The sequence below is a fragment of the Natator depressus genome, chromosome 11 (assembly GCF_965152275.1).
Source record: "Natator depressus isolate rNatDep1 chromosome 11, rNatDep2.hap1, whole genome shotgun sequence".
Lineage (NCBI taxonomy): Eukaryota > Metazoa > Chordata > Testudines > Cheloniidae > Natator > Natator depressus.
In genome coordinates, this window is record NC_134244.1 from 58,322,484 (window position 1) to 58,343,396 (window position 20,913).

At 43.1% G+C, this 20,913-nt stretch overlaps 1 protein-coding gene across 1 annotated transcript in view; it reads left to right on the forward strand.

The window, feature by feature from the left end:
- The first annotated feature begins 1,583 nt into the window (after positions 1-1,583).
- The window catches only part of LOC141996111 (aldehyde oxidase 2-like), a 66,287-nt gene continuing 46,957 nt past the window's right edge, over positions 1,584-20,913 (forward strand). The window contains 10 exon segments of the mRNA XM_074967879.1: positions 1,584-2,066; positions 6,226-6,264; positions 6,266-6,411; positions 7,888-8,050; positions 9,209-9,301; positions 11,567-11,736; positions 13,592-13,706; positions 15,425-15,544; positions 16,334-16,430; positions 18,947-19,071. Coding sequence (XP_074823980.1) covers positions 1,881-2,066; positions 6,226-6,264; positions 6,266-6,411; positions 7,888-8,050; positions 9,209-9,301; positions 11,567-11,736; positions 13,592-13,706; positions 15,425-15,544; positions 16,334-16,430; positions 18,947-19,071 — 1,254 coding nt within the window. The 5' untranslated portion in view covers positions 1,584-1,880.

The following is a 20,913-nucleotide window of genomic DNA, read 5'->3' on the forward strand; positions in this document are numbered from 1 at the left end:
TTTGTAAGAACTTGTGTCTATCGTTATAAGGCAAGTTTTCTAATCCTTTATCATTCTTGTGGCTCTTCTCAACCCTCTCCAAGTTATCAACATCCTCCTTGAATTGTGGGAACCATAACTGGACACAGTATTCCAGCAACGGTTGCACCGTGCCAAATACAGAGGTGAAATAACCTCTCTACTCCTACTCAAGATTCACCTGTTCATTCATAACAGGATCAGATTAGCCCTTTTGGCCACTGTGTTGCACTAGGAGCTCATGTTCAGCTGATTATCCATCACCACCACCAAATCTTTTTCAGTGCTTCCCAGAATAGTTCCCCATCCTGCAAGTATGGTCTGCATTCTTCGATTATAGGTCACGTGCTAGTTACAAGTGGGAATATGAAAGTGGATGAGAATTAACCTGAGCCTAGAGCTTACTGCACGTTAACTGTTTAATGTCCTAAATGTTTTTGTTTAAAGCTTTTGAGTAAAAAGAGGAGAGCTACTTAATCAGCTTACTAATTCGTCTGTCTATTACAGGCACTAAAATCAGCAGTATTCAACATCATACATACAGCATAGTGTTATTAGCATTTATTATTTGTATAGCACCAAAGTGCATGCTACTTAACAGGGACAACAAAGACAAGTGGAGAGTTTACAGCCTAAGACCAGATCCTGAAACATGCTGACCACACTCCCTTGAGTTCCATGGAAATGGAGAACTTTAGTTTAGACCAGGGCAAGCGATTTGCATACCCCAGAAAAAAATGGCAGCCCCTGGTTCGAACAAGCATGTAGGATGCCATTTTGTTCTACAAAATAGTGTCCTCCAGACAGCGTGACCTCACATGCACTGCCTGGAAGACACCATTTCTGGACTATGAGGCATGCATGTGTATAATTGAATACACAAGGCATGTGCTGCAGGGAGGAACAAGGTAAGTAGAGGTAAGGTAGCAGTGGCCACTGGCCAAGTTCCATTAAACTTATATATAGGAGAAAATAGTAATTCATTGAGCACTCTACAGAGAAATTATATGCACACTAAAATTGCCATTTTAAACAAAGCCCTTAGATAATTACATACATAATTAATTTATTTGAAATGTTACTGTTTTCTAAAACAAGAAATCTATTTAACTAGTAAAATATTTAAAAACAAGATGTCCCCCCTACTGTTTTCACTTCATTATTACGCCTGAATCTTTTCCTGTTTTAAGTGAATCCTTGAAAATTGCCTTTTTTATATATGCTTCTCTTTCACTTGTTCTCCTGTTTGGTACCATATACTCTCTCACCAGCCATTTCTTTGTAAAAGCCTATGGCATAAAGTTCCAAACAGATTGCTGTATAACGCTCAATTTGGAATCATGAGTCTCATTAATGGCAAAACAAAAGTGCAGAGAAGTAAAGAGAATATCAAATTCACCTTGCAGTTGTTCACAGTGATCACTGTTACCTACCTTTTCCTCACCACTGCTATCCTACAGCTTAGACCAAGCCAGAGCAAACTCCCACAGCACATGTAGAATGGAATACACAAGGCATGCAAATATACAGTCGCATCGTCTGCAATAGACCAGAGCTAGCAAATTTATTTGTTTTTTTAATAGCAGTGTTCCGATTTTAGAAAATAAAACTTTTCCTCTGTCATCTAAAAAGTTGTTGCATACCTTGCTAAAAATGTCACTGCATGCCACTGAGTTTAGAGCTGGTGAAATCATTCATTGTGAAGGATTTGTTACAGACTTGAGCCCTTTTTTCTTTTTGTGAATCTGTATTTGAATATTTATGGGAAAATTTTTGCAGGATCAGTGTCATTCCTGGAAACTTAAATACTAGAGTATGAATGTAGGATGTATTTTCTAGTATACTTTTCTTTCACAGATTAGATGATTTGCATCTGCGAAGTGCAGACTTTCCTTTCACACTCCACATTCTCTAACAAACTACACTTCTCTCCAACAGATGGAACACGACAGATTCCTTTAAATGATGAGTTTCTTGCTGGATATGAAAATGCAGATCTTAAGACAAAAGAAATCATAGTCTCGGTTCTCATCCCATACTCTAAGAAGGTAAGGGCTCTGGGGTCCCTTCTTGGCTGCTTTTAACAGGGTGTGCTATACGTAATGTTACAGAACCTTTGAACAAAAGGGAAATAATTTTAATATGCACTGCAAGAACTTCAGTACCAACGTCACCTGTGGACAGATCCTGCAGATGTTTGACACAATTAATCCTTATGAGCAGTACCACAGACTTCAGTGGGGTTACCAGGGCTGGCCTTAGGGAAAATGGCACCCTGGCCTCCATGGGCGCAGCACACCCCCTCCCACACTGCTCCTAGCCCCTGTGGGTGTCCCTCCATTCCCGCTGGCCTCAGCAGGCCACTCCCCCTGCCCCCGCCAGAACTCTGCTCCTCCGTGCACCCCTAAAGGGCTATGGGGGGAGCAAGGAGCAACATCAGGGCTCCCTGCATTCAGGTCACTTTCCCCACCTGGACTGTGTAAGGGGAGGGCAAGAGAGCAGCAGAAAAATCCACACCCCTGAGCAACATAGTTATACCAACCTAACCACACACACACACGGGTAGACAGCGCTATGTCGATGGGAGAGCGTCTTCACTAAAAAGAAGCTGTAGCACTGAACAGGAGAAGCAGAAGGTCCCTAAAAGTGTGGGGGGGGCCACTGGTGCCCAAACCATGGCCCCGCCCTCTGCGCTGCCCCTTCCCCCGAGCCCTCACACCATCACTTCCCCCGAGGCCCCACTCGCTTCCCTCCACCCCCTGCCCCTTGTCTCTCCCTTACAGCCAGTGGAAAATGGGAGGACCATGACCCCCAGACCCTCCCTGTTCCAGCGCCCCAGGCACTGAACATGAAGACAATCCCTAAGTCTCTGCTTTCTAGGGGTAGTGTTATGTCCTCCCAGATATATTAGCTTGCATTTTGCCAAGCTGAAACTCATTTGATCATCTGTCCACATTTCTAATCGCTGGGTCTCTTTATGTTATTTCTCTCTCCTATAATATGTGCGCAGGCATCCCTCCTCAGTACTGTAGCAGCACAGGATGCCCCATTAATCCCAATGATGAGGTAATACTGGTACCACGTCCCCCTCCCACCTGGTGATTAATAACTTGCTCTCTGCAGTCCTGTTGATTTCATTGATTTCAGTGTAAGGTAGATCACTATGAGTGAGGGTGACGGAATCTGGCCCTAACGAGTTAGGGGAAGGGAAATTGTGGTATTAGCAACTGTAGCGTTATCCGATGTCCCTCTAGTGGATATGGAGAAAACTGCAGAAGAAACCCAGATACAAGTGGGAGTGCTGAGATTCAAACAGACAAGGAAATGGCCAAGGGAGTCTTGGCCAGTGCTGACACTGCAGGATCTGCCCAGGCTAAAAAGAGAAAGCAAGGAGACACCTATCATGCTGTCTGGAGTGTCTCACAACTGTGAGTGCCTGTCTCAGGGCAGATTGTCAAAAACAGGGAAGACACCCCAAACTGGAGGTGTGTTCTGTGATTAGATTTCACCAAGCCGATAACAGATGTGAACTCCTGGATCACTATAACAGTCTTATCATTCAGTCACAGAGAGTCCCCTTAGACTCTCCAGTCTATCTTGCCTCCCAGACAAACTGGACTTAGTAATAAATGGTCACTTGCACCAAAAATCACACCACATTCCGGTTGCTTCCAGTCCCAAGAGACCAGTCACTTACATCAGATCAGTTGGTACTCTAGATCTTACACCAAATACAACACCTGTAACCAGTCCTGTAATAAACTATCTAAAGGGTTATTAACTAGGAAAAAGAAATTAGAGTTTACAGGTTAAAGCAAGCAAACATATACATATAAATGAGTTACCATCCAAATCCTAAGAGTGACAGAGTTGTAGTGATCTGTCAATTCAAAGTGTCTTTCAGGGCAGACCCAGGGAGCAGACCCTAGGGATCTCTGGCTTCAATCTGGTGTCTCTAGACCTGTCAGAGTTCAAACAGCCAAAAAAAATCAAAAATTTTCCTGTGACTTTGTTTCATTTCCTTCATTCAGCTTCCAAATCCACAGGATGAGTTTCCTTGCATGTAGCATTTCCCAGGTTCCATAGGGCCATTAACCAATCCTTTGTATTGTGAAGTTCCTTGATGGGCCATCTGATTTTGATAGTCCTTCTGGATGGTTGAGGCAGGACGATTCCCATGCCTAGGTTCACAAGTTCAGAGAAAACATTTTCAAAGTTATAAAGCAAAACTTTACATATTTTCTTATAGCATGGAATACAGACATTACAAGTGAGATTAATGCATGGAGCAACTTATAACCATTTCATGGAGCCTAAACACGAAATAAATTCTTATGAGACTAATACCTGTTCTTAGCATAACTAACATACAGGTCACAATGTCACCACCTCATCTGCCTCAAAGTAGCTGTCTTTTGAAGCATGGTGAAGTGAGCGTGTCAGCACTGTGGTGATGAATGTAATATAAGTGCTGAGTTAAAGGCTGGCTGGCCCAGGCAGATTTCTTGTAAAAAAGCCCCAGACTCTGTAAACTCAGTATCTGCACTCTACACTGAATCTGGTAGAACAGCAGCACTTCTTCTGTTCAGAAATTCTGAATCCCAGCAGTGATTATGGTTGGAAATTAATGAACTGGAGGAGAATTTGGAAGGGGATTATAAACCAGGCCCCTCCAAAGAGGGGAAGGGAAGATAAAAAACCAAAACTGCAGTGTCTCCCTTGAAGTTATACCATGGAAATCTCAGAAACATTGAGAGAGCCTTTCCCACCTGAGATCAGAAGGGAACGGAGACATTGGAGACTAACATTGCTGTCTGACTGAAACGATCGCTCACACCTGAAAGCTAAAGCAAACAGTCAATAATAACACTGATAGGATGGTGAACTTCATCAGCCTCACCACAGAAAATGAATCTATGGCCATGGAGACCTGTTTTGGCCACGCTTCCTCACACACTCAAGGGGGATAGGATCCTACTTCTTGAACAGCCCCATTGAAATCAATTGCCCATTCACCAAATAAGGTGCTGCTTAGAGTGATCAGGGTATCAGATTATTTGCAAGAAAGGAAAGAAAGCGAAGGGCTGCTGGTGTGTGGATGGAGGCACAGATGCTGTTTTTGTAGCTCATATTCTCACTCTTGTTTATGCCCATTGTTTGTTGTTGTTTTTTTGGTTTCTGGCAGCTTGGGGTAAATATTGCCCAGGTGATATGTGTGGGCATGAAACATGCTGAGAAAATCTTCCAGCTGTAAAAGGACTCATCTCTGGCCATGTAATCCTGAGACTCAAATTTCATGTGGGCACCAGAAACTGAGAGATGGGTCTGAGTCCCATCAAATACTAATAGCGATGGATTTAAATCTTGGATCTGGATTTCAAACAGCCCAAAGTTCTGGGATTATTCAGCTCTAGAGGCTTGGCCAGGGCCCATCTCTGACTCTGGAAGAGGCATATTTAAAACCTACACTTCAGGAAGAGTTTCTGTAACCCAGTGGGAATCCACAGGGAACATGATTTGTTACAGCACCCAGCTACAGAGCTTTGGCTCATCAGCTCCATGATTTTAGCTCTGGAGGGCCCCAGTTGACTCCCCAGTATGTGGAACAGCCAAGAAGATAGCCATCACATATCCTCAGGCTGAGTATGGAAGAAGCTACTATGTTAATTTAGAGCAAGTGGATTTGGCTTCCAAACAAATCAGAACTGGGCTTCTGAACAATTCAGAATTGGCTGTGGCCAGCAGCTTCCTCTTTAATCTCTGGCTCTGTGGCATGACATATAGAAATCTCGTTGTTAAAAACCAGTCAGCAAAATCAGGTCCTTTGGCACAGCACGGCCACCTGGTTTTGTGCTGGAAGCAAACTTCAGCAACAATAATGCACCAGTCACATTGGAAGTGACTTGTGCAAATACTGATTGTCCAGCACTTTAGAGTAGGTGCTTCTGACAACACATGGAACCATTGTGGAAATCTTTAATTTGTCATATCAGCCTGTCAGTAGGCATATCACAAGCATATCCTCTGGGACATGTCAGACCATCACTAGTCAGTACTTGGAAGAAATATAGAAAGTTAACTACATCACTGTATAATTTGAGAAAAAATGTTCTTTTTCTTTCTTTGGGTCACTTGTGATTAATTAAGACTCAGAATAGAGTCAATTTCTACCAATGATGGAATTCCTCCTTGCTTTCTTTTGATCAGGATGACTTTGTGTCAGCATTCCGACAGGCTGAGCGCCGGAAAAAATGCTTTATCAGTTGTGAATTCTGGAATGAGAGTCCTTTTCAAACCAAGCACCGACATCATTATGGACCTGAATATTTTATATGGAGGCATTGGGCCTACCACAGTCAGTGCAAGGAAATCCTGCCAGAGGCTCATAGGGAGGTACTGTATGACAGAAATGTAGTGGGCTCTATAAACCCTTGGTTCTGCCAAATTCTGCTGATGGAGACCGAAATGTAGAGATCACAGCTGTTGCACGTCTCGCCCACAGCCCCCACTGTCCAGAAAGTGGGCAGCAATAACAATGAAGTGGGAATATCCAAGATGCTCCATCCTGATACAACTTATGCCCTGGCAACCTCTCCCAGAGGTTCTCCTGTGAAGCTCCAATTCAAAGATAAAGTTCCCTTCTCCTGGTGGAACACGAACACCCATTGCCGGGGTGAAGGAATTTGCCAGCACAGTAGCCTCTGCTGGAACATGGGTGCAATTTACACCTCACTGTCTCAGAAGTGGTGAATTTAACCCAATCAGTTTTAAATGACAATAAGTGATCTTATTAAAAACTGGATGACTGCATGTTTTCTATGTAATTATTGTAGTGTGTGTAGTAGTACGTATAATGAAACCTAATCGGACGTAAATGTGTATGATGCTGCAGAGCAGCACTATAAAGAAGGGCTTAAGAAATCGACATTGCTAATTAGAGTGGGTTGAAAAATTACATAAAATAATCCTGACAATTTCCAACTTGTTTTTGTTCAGATGGATTTTGAAATTAACCTTTTTTCGGTTGGTTGGTTGGTTGTGCTTTAAACATTTTCTGTTCCTTTTTTTTAAATCAACATTTTTCATTTTTGGAAAATTAATATTTTTTTCAAAATGACATTTCAGTTTTGAAAGTGAAATGAAAGTGAAAATTTACCACCAGTGTAAACTGGTTAAAATTGGCAGTCGAAAAAAATATACACACCAATAAATGAAAAACAATGACCAAAGTAACATGTCCATTGAAAATTTTCAAAAAATTTTCTATTTTCTAAAAAGGATCTATGTTTCATGAGAAAAAAAACATTGGAATGAAAAATTTCAACCAGCTCTACTGCTAATACACTATGATATAAATGGTTACCAATTAGTTGGAAACAAATAAGACATGTCTATGCTGCAATAAAACACCTGTGACTGGCCCATGTCAGTTGACTCAGGCTCACAGGGTTCAGGCAGTGCAGAGTTATAAAATTGTGGTGTAAACGTTCAGACTTGGGCTGGAATTGAAGCTCTGGGACCCCATGATGGGGGAGGGTCCCAGAGCCCAGGCTGCAATGTAAGGCTGAATGTCTACACTGCAGTTTTATAGCTCCAAAGCCTGAGCCCCACGAGCCTGAGTCCACTGACACAGGCCAACCATTGGTTTTTTATTGCAGCGTAGACTTATCCTCAGTGGTCATCTTATTAAGGCTTGATTGCTGCAATCCTTACATGCACATAATTCCTGCTGAAATCAAAAGGTACAAAAGGACTGCAAGATCAGGCCCACGTGAATTAAACTTTTATTACTCAACACTTCGGCGTTAGCTGCAGTTTAGAATTATAAATAAGTGTGCCTGTGTGTGTGCATGTCTGTTTCTCCACCAGGCAATGGAATGAGCAGATGCTGGATGAAGCTTGCAAACTGGTGCTTGGAGAAATTTCTCTCTCCCCCTCAGCTCCAGGTGGGAAGGTGGAATACAGAAGAACTCTGCTTGTCAGCTTCCTTTTCAAGTTCTACCTGGAAGTGTTGTATGGATTAAATAAAATGGTAAGTGGTTTCCCTCTAGGTTTGGACAAACTGACTTTTTTCTTGGAAAGGCTATTCCCAATGTTTATTACCCGGTGCTCAGATCTCATGGTGATGGCTGCAGGCTAACTGAATGACTGGACTGATACATCCTTTATTGAATGCAGATTGTGCCCATACTCAACTCCTTCCACAAGCTCGGTTATTATACCATGCTAAAGAGCCCTGCTAGGCTAAAATATTTGCTCATAGTTAGAGTTTAACATGTTCTCAGGGAAGTGCCAGACCTTTCATTGCCTGATGATGGAATTCCTTTAGCTGTAACAAAATGTTAGGGCTGTGACAGCACATTTATATTTATAAATAATGTTTCTTCTTTGAGATGGGCAGGTGAATGTTTTAAATACTAGATAGCCTGAGCAGAGCACATAACATGGAGAAATGGTCTGAAATCACCAACAGGGGAGCCTTGCATAGCTGCATCAGGCTGTCTATGAAAAGATCCAGAGCATTGATGCAGTAAGGTACACCAATGTACTCTCTGGCTGCCAAACAGCAAGAGTGCAAAGCTCAAGGGTTCAAAGATCAGAAGATAACCACAATGAACCCATGTGATTTAATTCCAGCCTGAAATGTACCCAGAACCCATTTTCAGTACATGATCCTAATGCCTTCTTGTGAACTATCCCACATACCATCATGTCCTGAAACGATCAGGAATACACCCATAGGGGAGATGGTCAATGTTGCACTCCTTGTTTGCCAGTTAGTTTCAAATCTGATCCTGTCACTCTCTTTACCAACAACCCCTTCCAGACAATGGACTACCCTCCAAGGACTGTGGGTTTTGGTGGGATGGGTTGGATTTTTGATGTCAGGTGACCCAGCTCACATTAAACGTTGTCTATAGTTTTACCACCTGTGTAAACTCTCCGACACTTTAAAAGGTGCCTGCTATGGCAAGGAAGTATGTAACAGAATAGAATGTTTGTGACTCTCATTTGCCCAGAATGCTATTCCACCTCACAACTATTTCACATCAGTGCTGGTGTTTGAGCTGCAGGAGCAAACTGGAAATCTGCTTCTTTAACATTTCTGTTTTTCAAAATTTGTAAATGGAAAATTTAGCTTTAAAAGCCGTGATATGACATTAGGGTTGCTAAATTGCCTTCCTTTCAGTATCCAGCTAAGTATCCTGACTTATCAAAGAAGAACATGAGTGCCCTAGGAGCATTTCACAGCGAAGCACCCCAGGGTATGCAAACATACCAGGTCAGTGAAGTTGCTTTCATAGAAAACTATGTTAGCTGTGAATTGTGACTGTCACATGCTGTCCTTGATGAGCATTATGCCTTCTGGTTTTTCATTCTAACTCTCCACTTACTGCATTGTCTCCTTGTATTTATGTCACCTTGTATTTAGCTGTCATACTCAGAGTACCTTTCCCAGACCTGAAGAAGAGCTCTGTGAAGCTTGAAAGCTTGTGTCTTTCACCAACAGAAGTTGGTCTAATAAAGGATATTAACTCACCCCCTTGTCTCTTTCGTATCCTGGGACCAACACGGCTACAACAACACTGCGTTGCCTCTATGTCTTTTCAAAGGTTGTTTGCAGTGGTATTGTAGCCATGTTGGTCCTAGGATATGAGAGAGACAAGGTGGGTGAGGTAATGCCTTTCATTGGATCAACTTCTGTTGGTGAAAGAGACAAGCTTTCAAGTTACACAGTGCACAAGGTGAGTAACTTCTTGTAACAGTGGAGAAATGTCTGCAGATTTTGCACCCGTTGTTCTGGCAGGGTGTGGTGCTGCTTTGAGTTGGTTGGTCCTGGTCTGTATGGAGGTTGGCTCTGAGGATGAGCTTGGGAGGTTGTTTGAAGGCCAGAAGAGGGGGGTTTGGGAAATATTTATTTCAGGTTACGGTTCCCATTGAGCATAGGTGCCAACATCCCTGCTTTTCCCTGGGTGCTCAACCTGCCTTCTGCCTCCAGCCCCACCCCTTCCATACGGCCCCACCCGCATTCCAACCCCTTCCCCAAATCCCAGCCCCCATCTCTTCCCCAAGTGTGCCATGTTCCCGCTCCTCCCCCCTCTCTCCCAGCACGCTGCCAAACAGCTGTTTGGTGGCAGCTGGCCGGGAAGCACTGGGAGGAGGTAGGCAAAGGAGCAGGGATGCAGCGCACTCGGGGGAGGAGGAGGAAGAGGTGGGGCAGAGGGAGCTTGGCTGCCAGTGGGTGCACAAAAGCTCATTTTTTTCATTGTCATTGAGATTTTCAACAGAAAATGTCATGTTTTTGTCTGAAAACCAAAAGTGCTGAAAACTAACCCTTTTTTCACTTTTCAGCCCAAAGTCAGCAGTTTTAAGCACTCTTTTTCAGCTGAAAATGTTTGCTTCCAGGTTTCTCATGAAAAATTGAACATTTTTGAGAAAAGCTAATAATTTTTGTGGAAGTTTCATTTAGTCAAAAATACAATGTTCCATAGAAAAAACTTCTGACAGTAAATCTTTAACCATCTCTCATAGCTGGGTTGTTTCAGGCTATGTTGTTGTAGCTGTGTTGGTCTCCGCTTATTAGAGAGACAAGGTGGGTGAGGTAATATCTTTTACTGGACCACCTTCTGCTGGTGAGAGAGACACGCTTTCGAGACAAGCTCTTCAGGTATCTCTGTAACCTCAAAAGCGTGTCTCTCTCACCAGCAGAAGTTGGTTCAGTAAAAGATATCACCTCACTCACCTTGTCTCTCTCAGGGAAGTGCCTTAGCAGCTCAGCAGCAAAGAGCACCAGAGCTGTGTACTGACTAAGGTTGCAATTACAGGCACCCACATTTTCAATGCTATTGATTCAGGACTCTGAAATGGCAGAAGGGAAGTTTGACCAGGATTTAATTAGTAGAAACCTGAATGAGAGCAGTTTTGTTAGGCTAATCTATACAAGAACATAACATAAGAACAGCAAACTTAGGCTATTGCTAGATTTAAAAAGAGCAAATATAATAATTAAGCATCAAGAATGGTTTTCTTGAGGTCTAGCTTAATGGTTACAAGCAAAACAAAAGCATTTGGGGGTTAGCACAAGCCATAAAGAAATAAAAGAAAAACCTAATTGCATCTTCCTAGACATTTCCTGATCTACTTACATATCTGGAGTTTTCAATGAGTAGTTTCTAGGTATGATACTGATGATTTTTCATACCTGGCTTAAAGCTTTTTACAGCATAGTTTCAGCCCTGTCCCTGCTCTCCAGGAGAACAGCCACAGACTGACTAAAGGGGAGTCTTGTTTCAGTTTTAAGAAGTTCTAGCCTTCCCATTGGCTTTTTTGGCCAGCTGCCCACTCAGTTGGGGTCACTAGTTGCCAAGGTAATATAAATAAATAAATGACTGTAGAATTTTGGGTTTAGATTGTTACCTATTAATGCCACAATATCTGGGCAATTTCAATGGGTGTTTAATGACACACTAATTGCAAAATGATTTCAGAAGGTATTCATAAATAAGGCATTCTGTAGTTAGTGTTTTGTCACGTTCTTATTGAACAGGATGTAGACCCAATGCAGCCTCCCCAAGATCCAGTAGGACATCCCATCATGCACCAGTCTGGGATTAAGCACGCCACTGGTGAAGCTGTTTATTGCAATGACATTCATGCTGTGGATGAAGAGCTTTTCCTGGCTGTGGTAACCAGTTCCAGAGCCCACGCAAAGATTGTGTAAGTAAATAAAGGAGATGTAAGAAAAATGTTACAGTATGAGGTCACTTAGATGGTTCCTCCATTTTTTAAACAGATGTGGGTCATACTAATGAAGCATGTTCAGCTTTATTGGATTAGGGCTGGAATAGAGCATGGTGGAAAAGGAAATCAGAAAACAAGGGGTGGATGAAAGTGTAATTTGTATGCAAAGAGGGAGTCTTAGCAGCTAATACTTTTAAACATGGGGTCTTATTGTCTAGAAGAAAAAAAAATGTACAGCTGGGGACAGGTTCCTTGTAGCTGCCTCAGTTTAAAGATTCTTCAATGACTGTTGCTCACTTCCTGGTTTTCCAGAATGTCCCTCTGAAGGTCTGGTCTTACATAAGGTTTTGTGCCATGTCCTCTTCACTGTACCACCTCGTTAAAGCATGCTGGTACTGCAATGCCATTCAGTTACTCATTCCTACACTCACTGTTATCAATCATCAGAGGGGTAGCCTGGATGTTAGTCTAGATCTGTAAAAGCAGCAAAGAGTCCTGTAGCACCTTAGGACTCTTTGCCACTGTTATTAGTATTTATGTTGCAGGATCAGGGGCTATTTGTGTCAGGCACTGTGCAAACAGAAAAAAAAATTATTTTGACCCCAGAATGTGCATAGCTTACAACAGAAAAAAAAAAAAGACAAGTGCACAAGGAGTATCCTACCATCCCTAGGCCTGACTTACTAACAAAGCACTTAAAAAAAAAAGTCCTTGCCTCATAATGTGTCAGATAAGGAAGAGCTCACATTCTAATGCATGGAGCTTGTGATGGGGTTGCCTCACCACCATGGCACCTCCTGCAGGCCATCCCAGGAATTCTCAGAGTTGCCAGTGCACCCTCCTCAGGTGGTGTCTCATCATTGTCACTTCTGTCTCTATGTTCAGGACCCACATTGCTCCACAGACCACATCATCCTCTTCTGGAGGCAGCCCTCCGGCTGTGCCCCACTTGGTTCTTCCCCCCCTTCTGGGGGACCGACAGTCCTCAATCCAACCACTTGCCTCAGTGGCAATCTCAGTGGTAGACTACAGCCCATGCACTGGCCATTTCCCTCAGTGGGGGCAAGGGGGAGGGGAGCCTAGGCCCACCCACTACTCCAGGCCCTAACCCAGGCATCCTATAGCCAGCAGCCATGTACTGTCTCTCCTCCAACTCCGCTGTCTCCTTCCCTGGGCCACTTCTGCTGCTGCCCCAGCACCTCCTCAGCCCTTGTATCAGAGCCTCAGTTTGGCAGCTATCAGCCTAGAGCTTTCTCATATTCTGCTGACCTTACCCAGCACTTCTCTGTCCATAGTCCTCCTCCCTCAAACTCCAGGGAATAACTGGCTCTGCTCAGCAGCACCTTCTTATATGGGCCAGCCTGCCCCTGATTGGCTCCTCCAATAAACCTCCCCCTAATTGGCTGCCGCTACAAGCCTTTTCCTTATTGGCTACCTCCCACACAGCCTTCACAGGGTGGCTTTAGCCCCTTACATACCAGTGAGGAGCAGCTGCTCTATCACAGGGCCCTTAACACAAAAGGGAACATATATATTGGGGTTTCTTGAACTTTCCAAGTATTAGGACTACAATTTAAGTAACTATTTTATGCCAGTCCCCATCCTTGTTCCCTCCCGCCACTTGTCCCTACTTTCCTCTTCAAATATACCATTGCAGCAATCAAGTATTTTTTTCAACACATTTCAAAGTGTTTCCCAAGATTACGATATCTGAAGAGGATACAAGGGGGATTATGTTTCTTTGTCCTGAAGCTTGCAGAAGCATTTGTATTCAATATATTTGTCCCATACATACCAATTGTGGCACTGCCATTTGTATTCTTCTTCCCAGAACAATTGATGTATCAGAAGCCTTCAAAGTGCCAGGGGTGGTTGATGTGATAACAGCTGAAGATGTTCCAGGGAAAAATGGCATTGAAGATGAGCAAGCTTATGCAAAAGATGAGGTACTTCTTGCTTCTGGCTGAGGTGTCTTGGTCTTTAATTAAATACAGTACGTTATGAAGAAGGAAACTTACAAGTTTTCCAAATATTTTGCTTATTTAAAAACAGCTCTGAAAATGATTCCAGTGTTTATTAGTACAGTGCCAGCCTGACAGTCTAGTTGCAGCACAGTGCACTGCCAATAGCTGTTCAGAGCAGGAGCTGTACAGGACTCTTGGTTCCTGGGACAAAGGGATAGGGAAGGATCCCTTAAATCATTCTCCAGTGACTTTTGTGGCTGACTGAATGAATAGTGATCCTGGCTCTGGAGGGAACTACACCCTGCCTTCAAGGAAGGAGACAATGACCATGTCTGGGTGGTTTGCCCTTTGGCGAGAGAGTCAAAGCCAAGCCAACCCTGATTACAGAATGAGCCCCACCTGAGGGGAATCAGGCAATTTCCTATAAAGAGCAGAAGGTGGCTGCAGTAAGGGGGAAGTTCAGGAGATTGTAATCAAATTGATGGGGACGGGGACTAGTGGAATTGCTTCAGATAGGAAGATCTCTGACCAGCCCTGGGGAGTTTGGGCTGTATGTGGCTGAAGATGGAGGGAAGTTGTGTTTAGTTTTGAACTTTAAGTTACTACATCAGATCCCAAGGAGAGCTGTTGTGAATGGATTGGAAGAACCCTGTATGGAGTTTATTTGGGGCTCCAAGAAGGGAAACTGAGGTGATGGGCTGCATGCAAGGCTGCTTTCGGGCCCCCAGGGAGTGCTGTGAGATGGTCACTTGTCTATACTATGGCACGAGACCTCTGGGGATCAGAGATAAATAGAATGAGGAGGATCCTCTAAGAGGACCTTACTCTTTCTGAAAATAAAACAAATCTTAGCTGCAAGCTGTGTTCCTCCGTTTGACAGCTGGGAACCAGGCAATTACAGGGTTTGTGTGTGGCCAAAATGCCCCTTGCCTGGGTCTCTCTCCATCATTAGCAACACACAGCACAACATTCTGAATATGGTTGGACAGTCTTAATATGGGTCCTTTCTGTTTAGACCTCTTGTGTTCCTACCGCTCACATTTTCTGTCTCTTCTAGTCAGTGTTTTTCTTCCTTCCCAGCTGACTCTGAACTCCTTCCCTTTCCTTCTCTTCCTCTTCCTAGGGACTTCTAACCCCTTTTCCATTTTTGCTGTCTTTGGTTATTCTCCTCTTCACCCACACCCTCTTCCTGTCAGCCATTCTCTTTCCCTCCTGAGTGTGCACTGGCATCTTGCACCCTGATTTTCCCTCACTGCCAAATATTGGGCTGTAGCTGCCCTGGGAATATGTCATGATGGGACATATTCCTGGGAATATGCCCGGCCCTGACATAGATGCATGAGTGCAAACCCCTGGTGTAGACAAGGAAAGGTGTGATTTGTGCTGATGTAGCTTTTACTCCTGCTCAATTTAGGGTAATCTGGCCACCAGTGGCTGGGATCAGGGAAAATTCCCACTGTAGTCTCAAGATCACAAATGTCAGTGGTATTTCTAATGCTAGAAATGCTATCAGCAACAGATGCTTGTTGCCAATAGCACTTCTCACATTTAATGAAATATGGTCTGCTCTCAGACAAATTCTCACAGCATATATGAAGGCACTGATTATCTGAACATAACCCCTCTCCCATACACAGTCACTGTTTGGTAATGGAATCAACTCAGTGTTTTCTCCAGTTTATGTGTTGGGTGTGTTGCAGGTGATCTGCGTGGGTCAGATTGTCTGTGCTGTGGTTGCAGAGTCAGCTGTTCAGGCAAAGCGAGGGGTTGAAAAAGTGAAGATAGAGCATGAAGATTGGGAGCCAATACTGACCATTGAGGTAATAATCCAACTCTTTTTCCTTGTGTTGTTAAGATGTTATATCATTTCACTCACTATTTATCTACTTGTGCAGGACTCTGTCGGGCTTTGGGTTTTAATTTGGTGTCAAATGTAGGTTTGTTTAGTGGGGGTGGGTTTAGGTTCTGATCTCATAGTGTAAAAATCCCTTGCACATTTTTATTTTTTGGAAGCATAAAAGTCTTTGCTTTTTGCTTAGCGGTTGCCTGCTCATCTAATGTATCAGAGGCTAATCTTTGCACAACAGGGATGAGATGCACAGCAAGGCAGTATAACACAAAAATGTGCACTGAGCACTTCCATCTCTCCATGGGCTAGATTCTCAGCTGGAGTCAGTATAAATCAGTACAAATCAATTGAAATCGAGTGTGACACCAGCCAACTCTAGCTGGAGATTTGGTACCACGTATCCTGCATCAGTGTTTGATTTGGGGAGGTTCTCGCAGAATCAGGCCGTATCTCTCTCTCTTTCTCTCTCACACACACACCTACCTACCTTTAGTACTCTTCTCTAATACTCACACGCACACTCACATTCTACCTTTAGTATTTCTAGGCTATGGGAAAGCAGAGGGCAATGAACTGCAGAAAAAACCAGCAACCACAGAAAGCTGTCTCTACAAAGTAGATATCACTGAGTCTAGTACCCACATCTGTCTATGCAAGGTGGCAGTTGGATAGATAAGAAACAATTATACAAAACAATAACAACCCTTAGTGCTGTCGGCAGAACTGCAGTTGAGTTGTACGGGTTCTTTTCTTGCTGCAGGATGCAATAAAGCACAATTCATACTTTGGAAAAGAAAAGAAAATAGAACAAGGAAATATTGAAGAAGGATTTAAGTCTGCTGATGAAATTATTGAAGGTAAATTGCTGCATGCACTAGGTGGGAAGTCCTGATGATTGAGTCTGATTTCCAACAGGTGTTTCAGGCCAAATTAGAACTTCAGTAGCGTTTTCACAGGAACTTACCTTGGGCTTGTTTTGACTAGGAAAAGAGCCAAAGTTTAGACTCGGTTTAACTAATATGTGCAATTTCAGATTGACCTAAACACAGCCATTTTCGTAGGTAGAACTCAACCCGCTAAAATGGAGCTAAAGGTGCATGTTACCCTCTAGGGAAAAGGTCACTTTTAGATCAGGCTTAGCTAGTACATGTTAGCTAAGCCCCCCCCTCCCCCGCCCCCGCCCCCGCCCCAAGTCAAACTCATTTTGACTCAAGATAAATCCTAGGGATGATGAGAGATCAGACAGCAACTGCCCCAATGCGACTCAGATGGCAGATCAATCAACGTTTCACTTTTATTAAAACAGAGGGAGAGCCTTTGGCCTCTTTTGAAACAAAAAAAAAAAATCTCTTCCCAAAGATTATACTGGTAACAGAGAGGACTTATATTCATCCTTAAAATAATATAGCCCAAAATAGAACCATGAATTAAATGTCTTATGGTAGATGACTCCATCTATTTAAGGGGTATGGGAACTCACAAAATAAGATTTAATAAAGAAAACAAAAGAACTAGCTTTTTGGCTTATGAAGAAATTGACAACAAAGGAACTAGCTTTTTGGCTTATGAAGAAATTGACAACTTTTAAAACAAGACTTAGTAAGAGCTCAATGATTCGGCACTGATTTTGTTTGTTTTACTGTACTTTGAATAAAAAGCTCTGAGTATATGTTTTAATCACTTAATTCGCATATAATTGTTTCTGATATCTTAAAACAGAGACTGCAAACACTCAACTCAGTGAAAGATTTTAACATTGCTGGTGTCTTCTCTACCTCTCAGTAGCACTTATTGAAATGTTATTTTGTAAATTCTTGCCGCAGTACTTCTCAGAATCACCAAAGATATTCCTCTGTTTCCCTACTTACAGCACCTTTGGAGGGATTCTTTTTCTCTTTATTCAGCAGGGGACCAATGCCTTTTGACAAATATGTGCTAAATCACGGACCTAGGCCTTGAATTGCAGGGTTTATTGCAGGCTTAAGCCCTTCAAATCCAGTGCTCATTCCTTTGGAAGGAATGATCAGTGCCTTCTTTAGTCACAGTTTTTGACAGCATTCTTTCACTAATGGTGAAATAGTCCCTGTGGTGTACTTTGTTGCAAGAGGGATAGCAATATCTGTGATTCGTTAAGAAGTACTATGAGCTGAAGTAGCTACATAATGTTTTATCAGAGGTTACAGAAGAATATATGTATATGTTATTGTCTTTAAAAAAATATAGCAACAGATCTGTGACTATCTAGGATTTCATGATTGTCACTGTTCCGCATGCTGTTGTCACCTGAAATGAAGCTTGAACTCTGTTCCAAAAGCAAATGTTCCTACCCTTCAGCTAAAGGAGAATCTCCATTTGCTTTTAACAGTACAGGACCTAGGACATACCACTGAGTAGTTTCGCTTGCATCCAGCAGAGGCTAGTCATACACATATGCTAGTCATTACAGTAGAATTCACGTTTAGAGATGTCTAACTAAAAAAAAATTTTTGAGCTACCAAGACCTGCAGACTAAAGAATGCAGCTCTGTAATGAGCCAATGAGCTCAGTATAAAGACCCAGACAGTAAATACATGTTTGTATGCCTGTCTTGCTGTTTGTCCTCCTTCAGTGTATATTACCCCCACTGCCTTCTACTGTCGTCTCTGTTCCAGTGTGTATGATAGTCACCTTTTTGTCACTGAACGTTACACAACATACATATTGATGCCCTTGATCATGTCGCCCTCTTGTGGCTGCAGCTGTGAACCCTAATACTGCTACATGCCTCACAGGTAACTGCTAGTGCAACATCAACCCAGACTCGCTACAAAGGAGAAGAAATACAGAGTATCAACAAAAAGAGCTTTTGTAATGTGCTGATGGATTTCCATTCATGTAAGGAAAAGGACATAATAGGAAAGTGCCTAGACTAGGCAGAACAAAGGGCAATCACAATAGGCGAGTGGCATACAAATACAAAGAGGACAAGTAAGAAAGGAAGGGAAAAGAAACAAGATGGGAAGTTTTCCTCATCATACAGAGAAATTGAAAAGGAGAAAGGGTTACAGTAAGATTATAGTAGCTAGAGATGGAACAGACCTACAGTATCAGATCCCTTGATGGGGGAATGTATCAGATATTAAACTGACACCACCCTTACCCAGGAGAAGAAAATTATGCAAGGATTAGATGGTTGAATAGAGAGATTTGCTCCAAATAAACACATCAGGCTCCCACAGAAGCAAGTTAGAAAAACGAGATATAGCAAAATCATAAAAAGAAAGGAAATACTTATTTTTGTTCTGTGCAAAACTTTCTTGCACACACACATCTCCTGATCTCATTTGGCTGTAAATACCCACTGACACTTTTCCTGTGATTCTGACTATAACAGGTGAAATCCACATTGGAGGACAAGAACACTTTTACCTGGAAACTAACAGTGTACTTGTTGTTCCAAGAGGAGAGGATAACGAAATGGATGTGCATGTGTCCACTCAGGATGCAGCACGTGTACAGGTAATACAATGCAGTTTTGGATAGCAATTTCTTCTCCATCCAAATAACTTTAAGGGTGGACTGCAAGGCCTTGCCAAAACCTGGAGTTCAGGCTTTCCGTGTTTGTCCTACAGCAGTCTGATGAAATTCCCAGTGCAGATTAATTGACTTGGGCCTTGTTGGGTAATAAAGCCCTGTCTGCACTAGTGCTGTAATAATGGTTCTTGCAAGCAAGTTGCTCCCTTGAGCTCCCAGTCCAGGGTAGACATGAATGAAGTATGTTGCCAATTGATGTACAGAATGGTACTAATCTGTTTCCCCCTGCACACCCCCACAATCCTATCACATAATTTTGTAAATTGGTTCATAACATTGTACCTCGCTGTCAACACTACACAGGAGAATACTGTTAGTAGAGATCTGCAATAGCAAGAATGATGTTTAAATACAGCTCCGGATAACACAATTTTAGAATAGTGTTGATGGAGGTCAAATTCTGTCCCAATTACACTGGTCAAACCCCACTGAAGTCAGTGAGGTAGTAGTGGTGTCGGGACCTGATGTTCCAAACACTTATTTAAGCAAGTTGATTTACTCATGTGAGTAGTCCCATTGAAGTCATGGGACTATGTGCATGAATGAAGAGTACTCATGTAAAACAGGGTTTGCAGGGTCTGCTCTAACTGAGCAGAATTTGAGCCAGGGCTTGTAGGAAGGAAAAATTTTCAGTTCTCCAAATAGATGCAGCCGTGTGTGTGTGTGCCCAGCCCATCGGAATTGGAGGAATTTGCCTAGCAATACCCATAGAGGAGCGGCGTTCACACCCTGTGACCATAGCCCCTCCCCTGGCTGCATGAGGCAGTACAGTCCCAATCCTCCCTCAGTTCCTTCTTAGACGGAGCTCTGTGTGTGGTTTTAACCTCACAACTCCTCAGCTAATTTATGTTTTCTCTTGTTGTACATAGTTAGTAGTACCCTTAGTGTTAGGTAGAGTAGTGTGAGTTGTATTAATTTAGTTTTCCTCTGTGATGTTCTCACCGGGGTTTAAATATTCTCCTTCATGTGGGGGAGTGACCCCCAACACCGATCCCACACGTGGTGCTTGATCTGCCTCGGCGAGGCCTATGTTAAAGAGCATTGTGAGATCTGCAGATTGGACTCAAGTGTCTCAGGACCTTTGCCTGAAGCAGCACCTGCTCAGACAGGCCGTGCACCCTGCTTCGGCACAGCGGCCTTCGTCAGGTCGGAGATCACCCTTGGGTTCTGAGTGTGCTGCCGTTTCACATTCCGGATAAGGCGCCTCTCCAAAGAAACTGAGGAGCTGTTCCCTGTTGACTGATGTTAAGGAAAAGTTAGCACATGTGACTCCATTTTGGTTTGGGGCCCACCATTGTCTAAAAACAAGCACATCATGCACCAGGAGGCGTGTTCCTTAGATACTGCATTCCTGTGAAAATCCTCCTCCTTGTCTCCAGCCTGCCTTGACTCCCAGTATCTGTTTTTTTTGTCAGTCCCTAGCTCCCTATCTCCTGGCCTTTGATGTGAGGCCTCCCATCCTGATAATAAAAGTTACTGATGCATGGCTTTAGGACCATGCTGTGTAATTAACATACTGGTTTAGCACCGAGGAAGGGATAGGTGGTAGATAAGAAAAGGGTTTGTTTATTGGCTAAGGTTTCCGATGCACGAGGGCAACATGCTTTGCTAAAAAGTATATAACCTTTGTATAATCTGTATTTGGGGTCCCCTCCTGGCTAGCAGTGGGGCACCACGCTCGAGCGTAATAAACTTAGTGTTTTTTGGGAACTCTGCAGTTGTGGACTTTATGTGCCTCAGCCTAGATTCGAGCTGTGCGTGACCTAC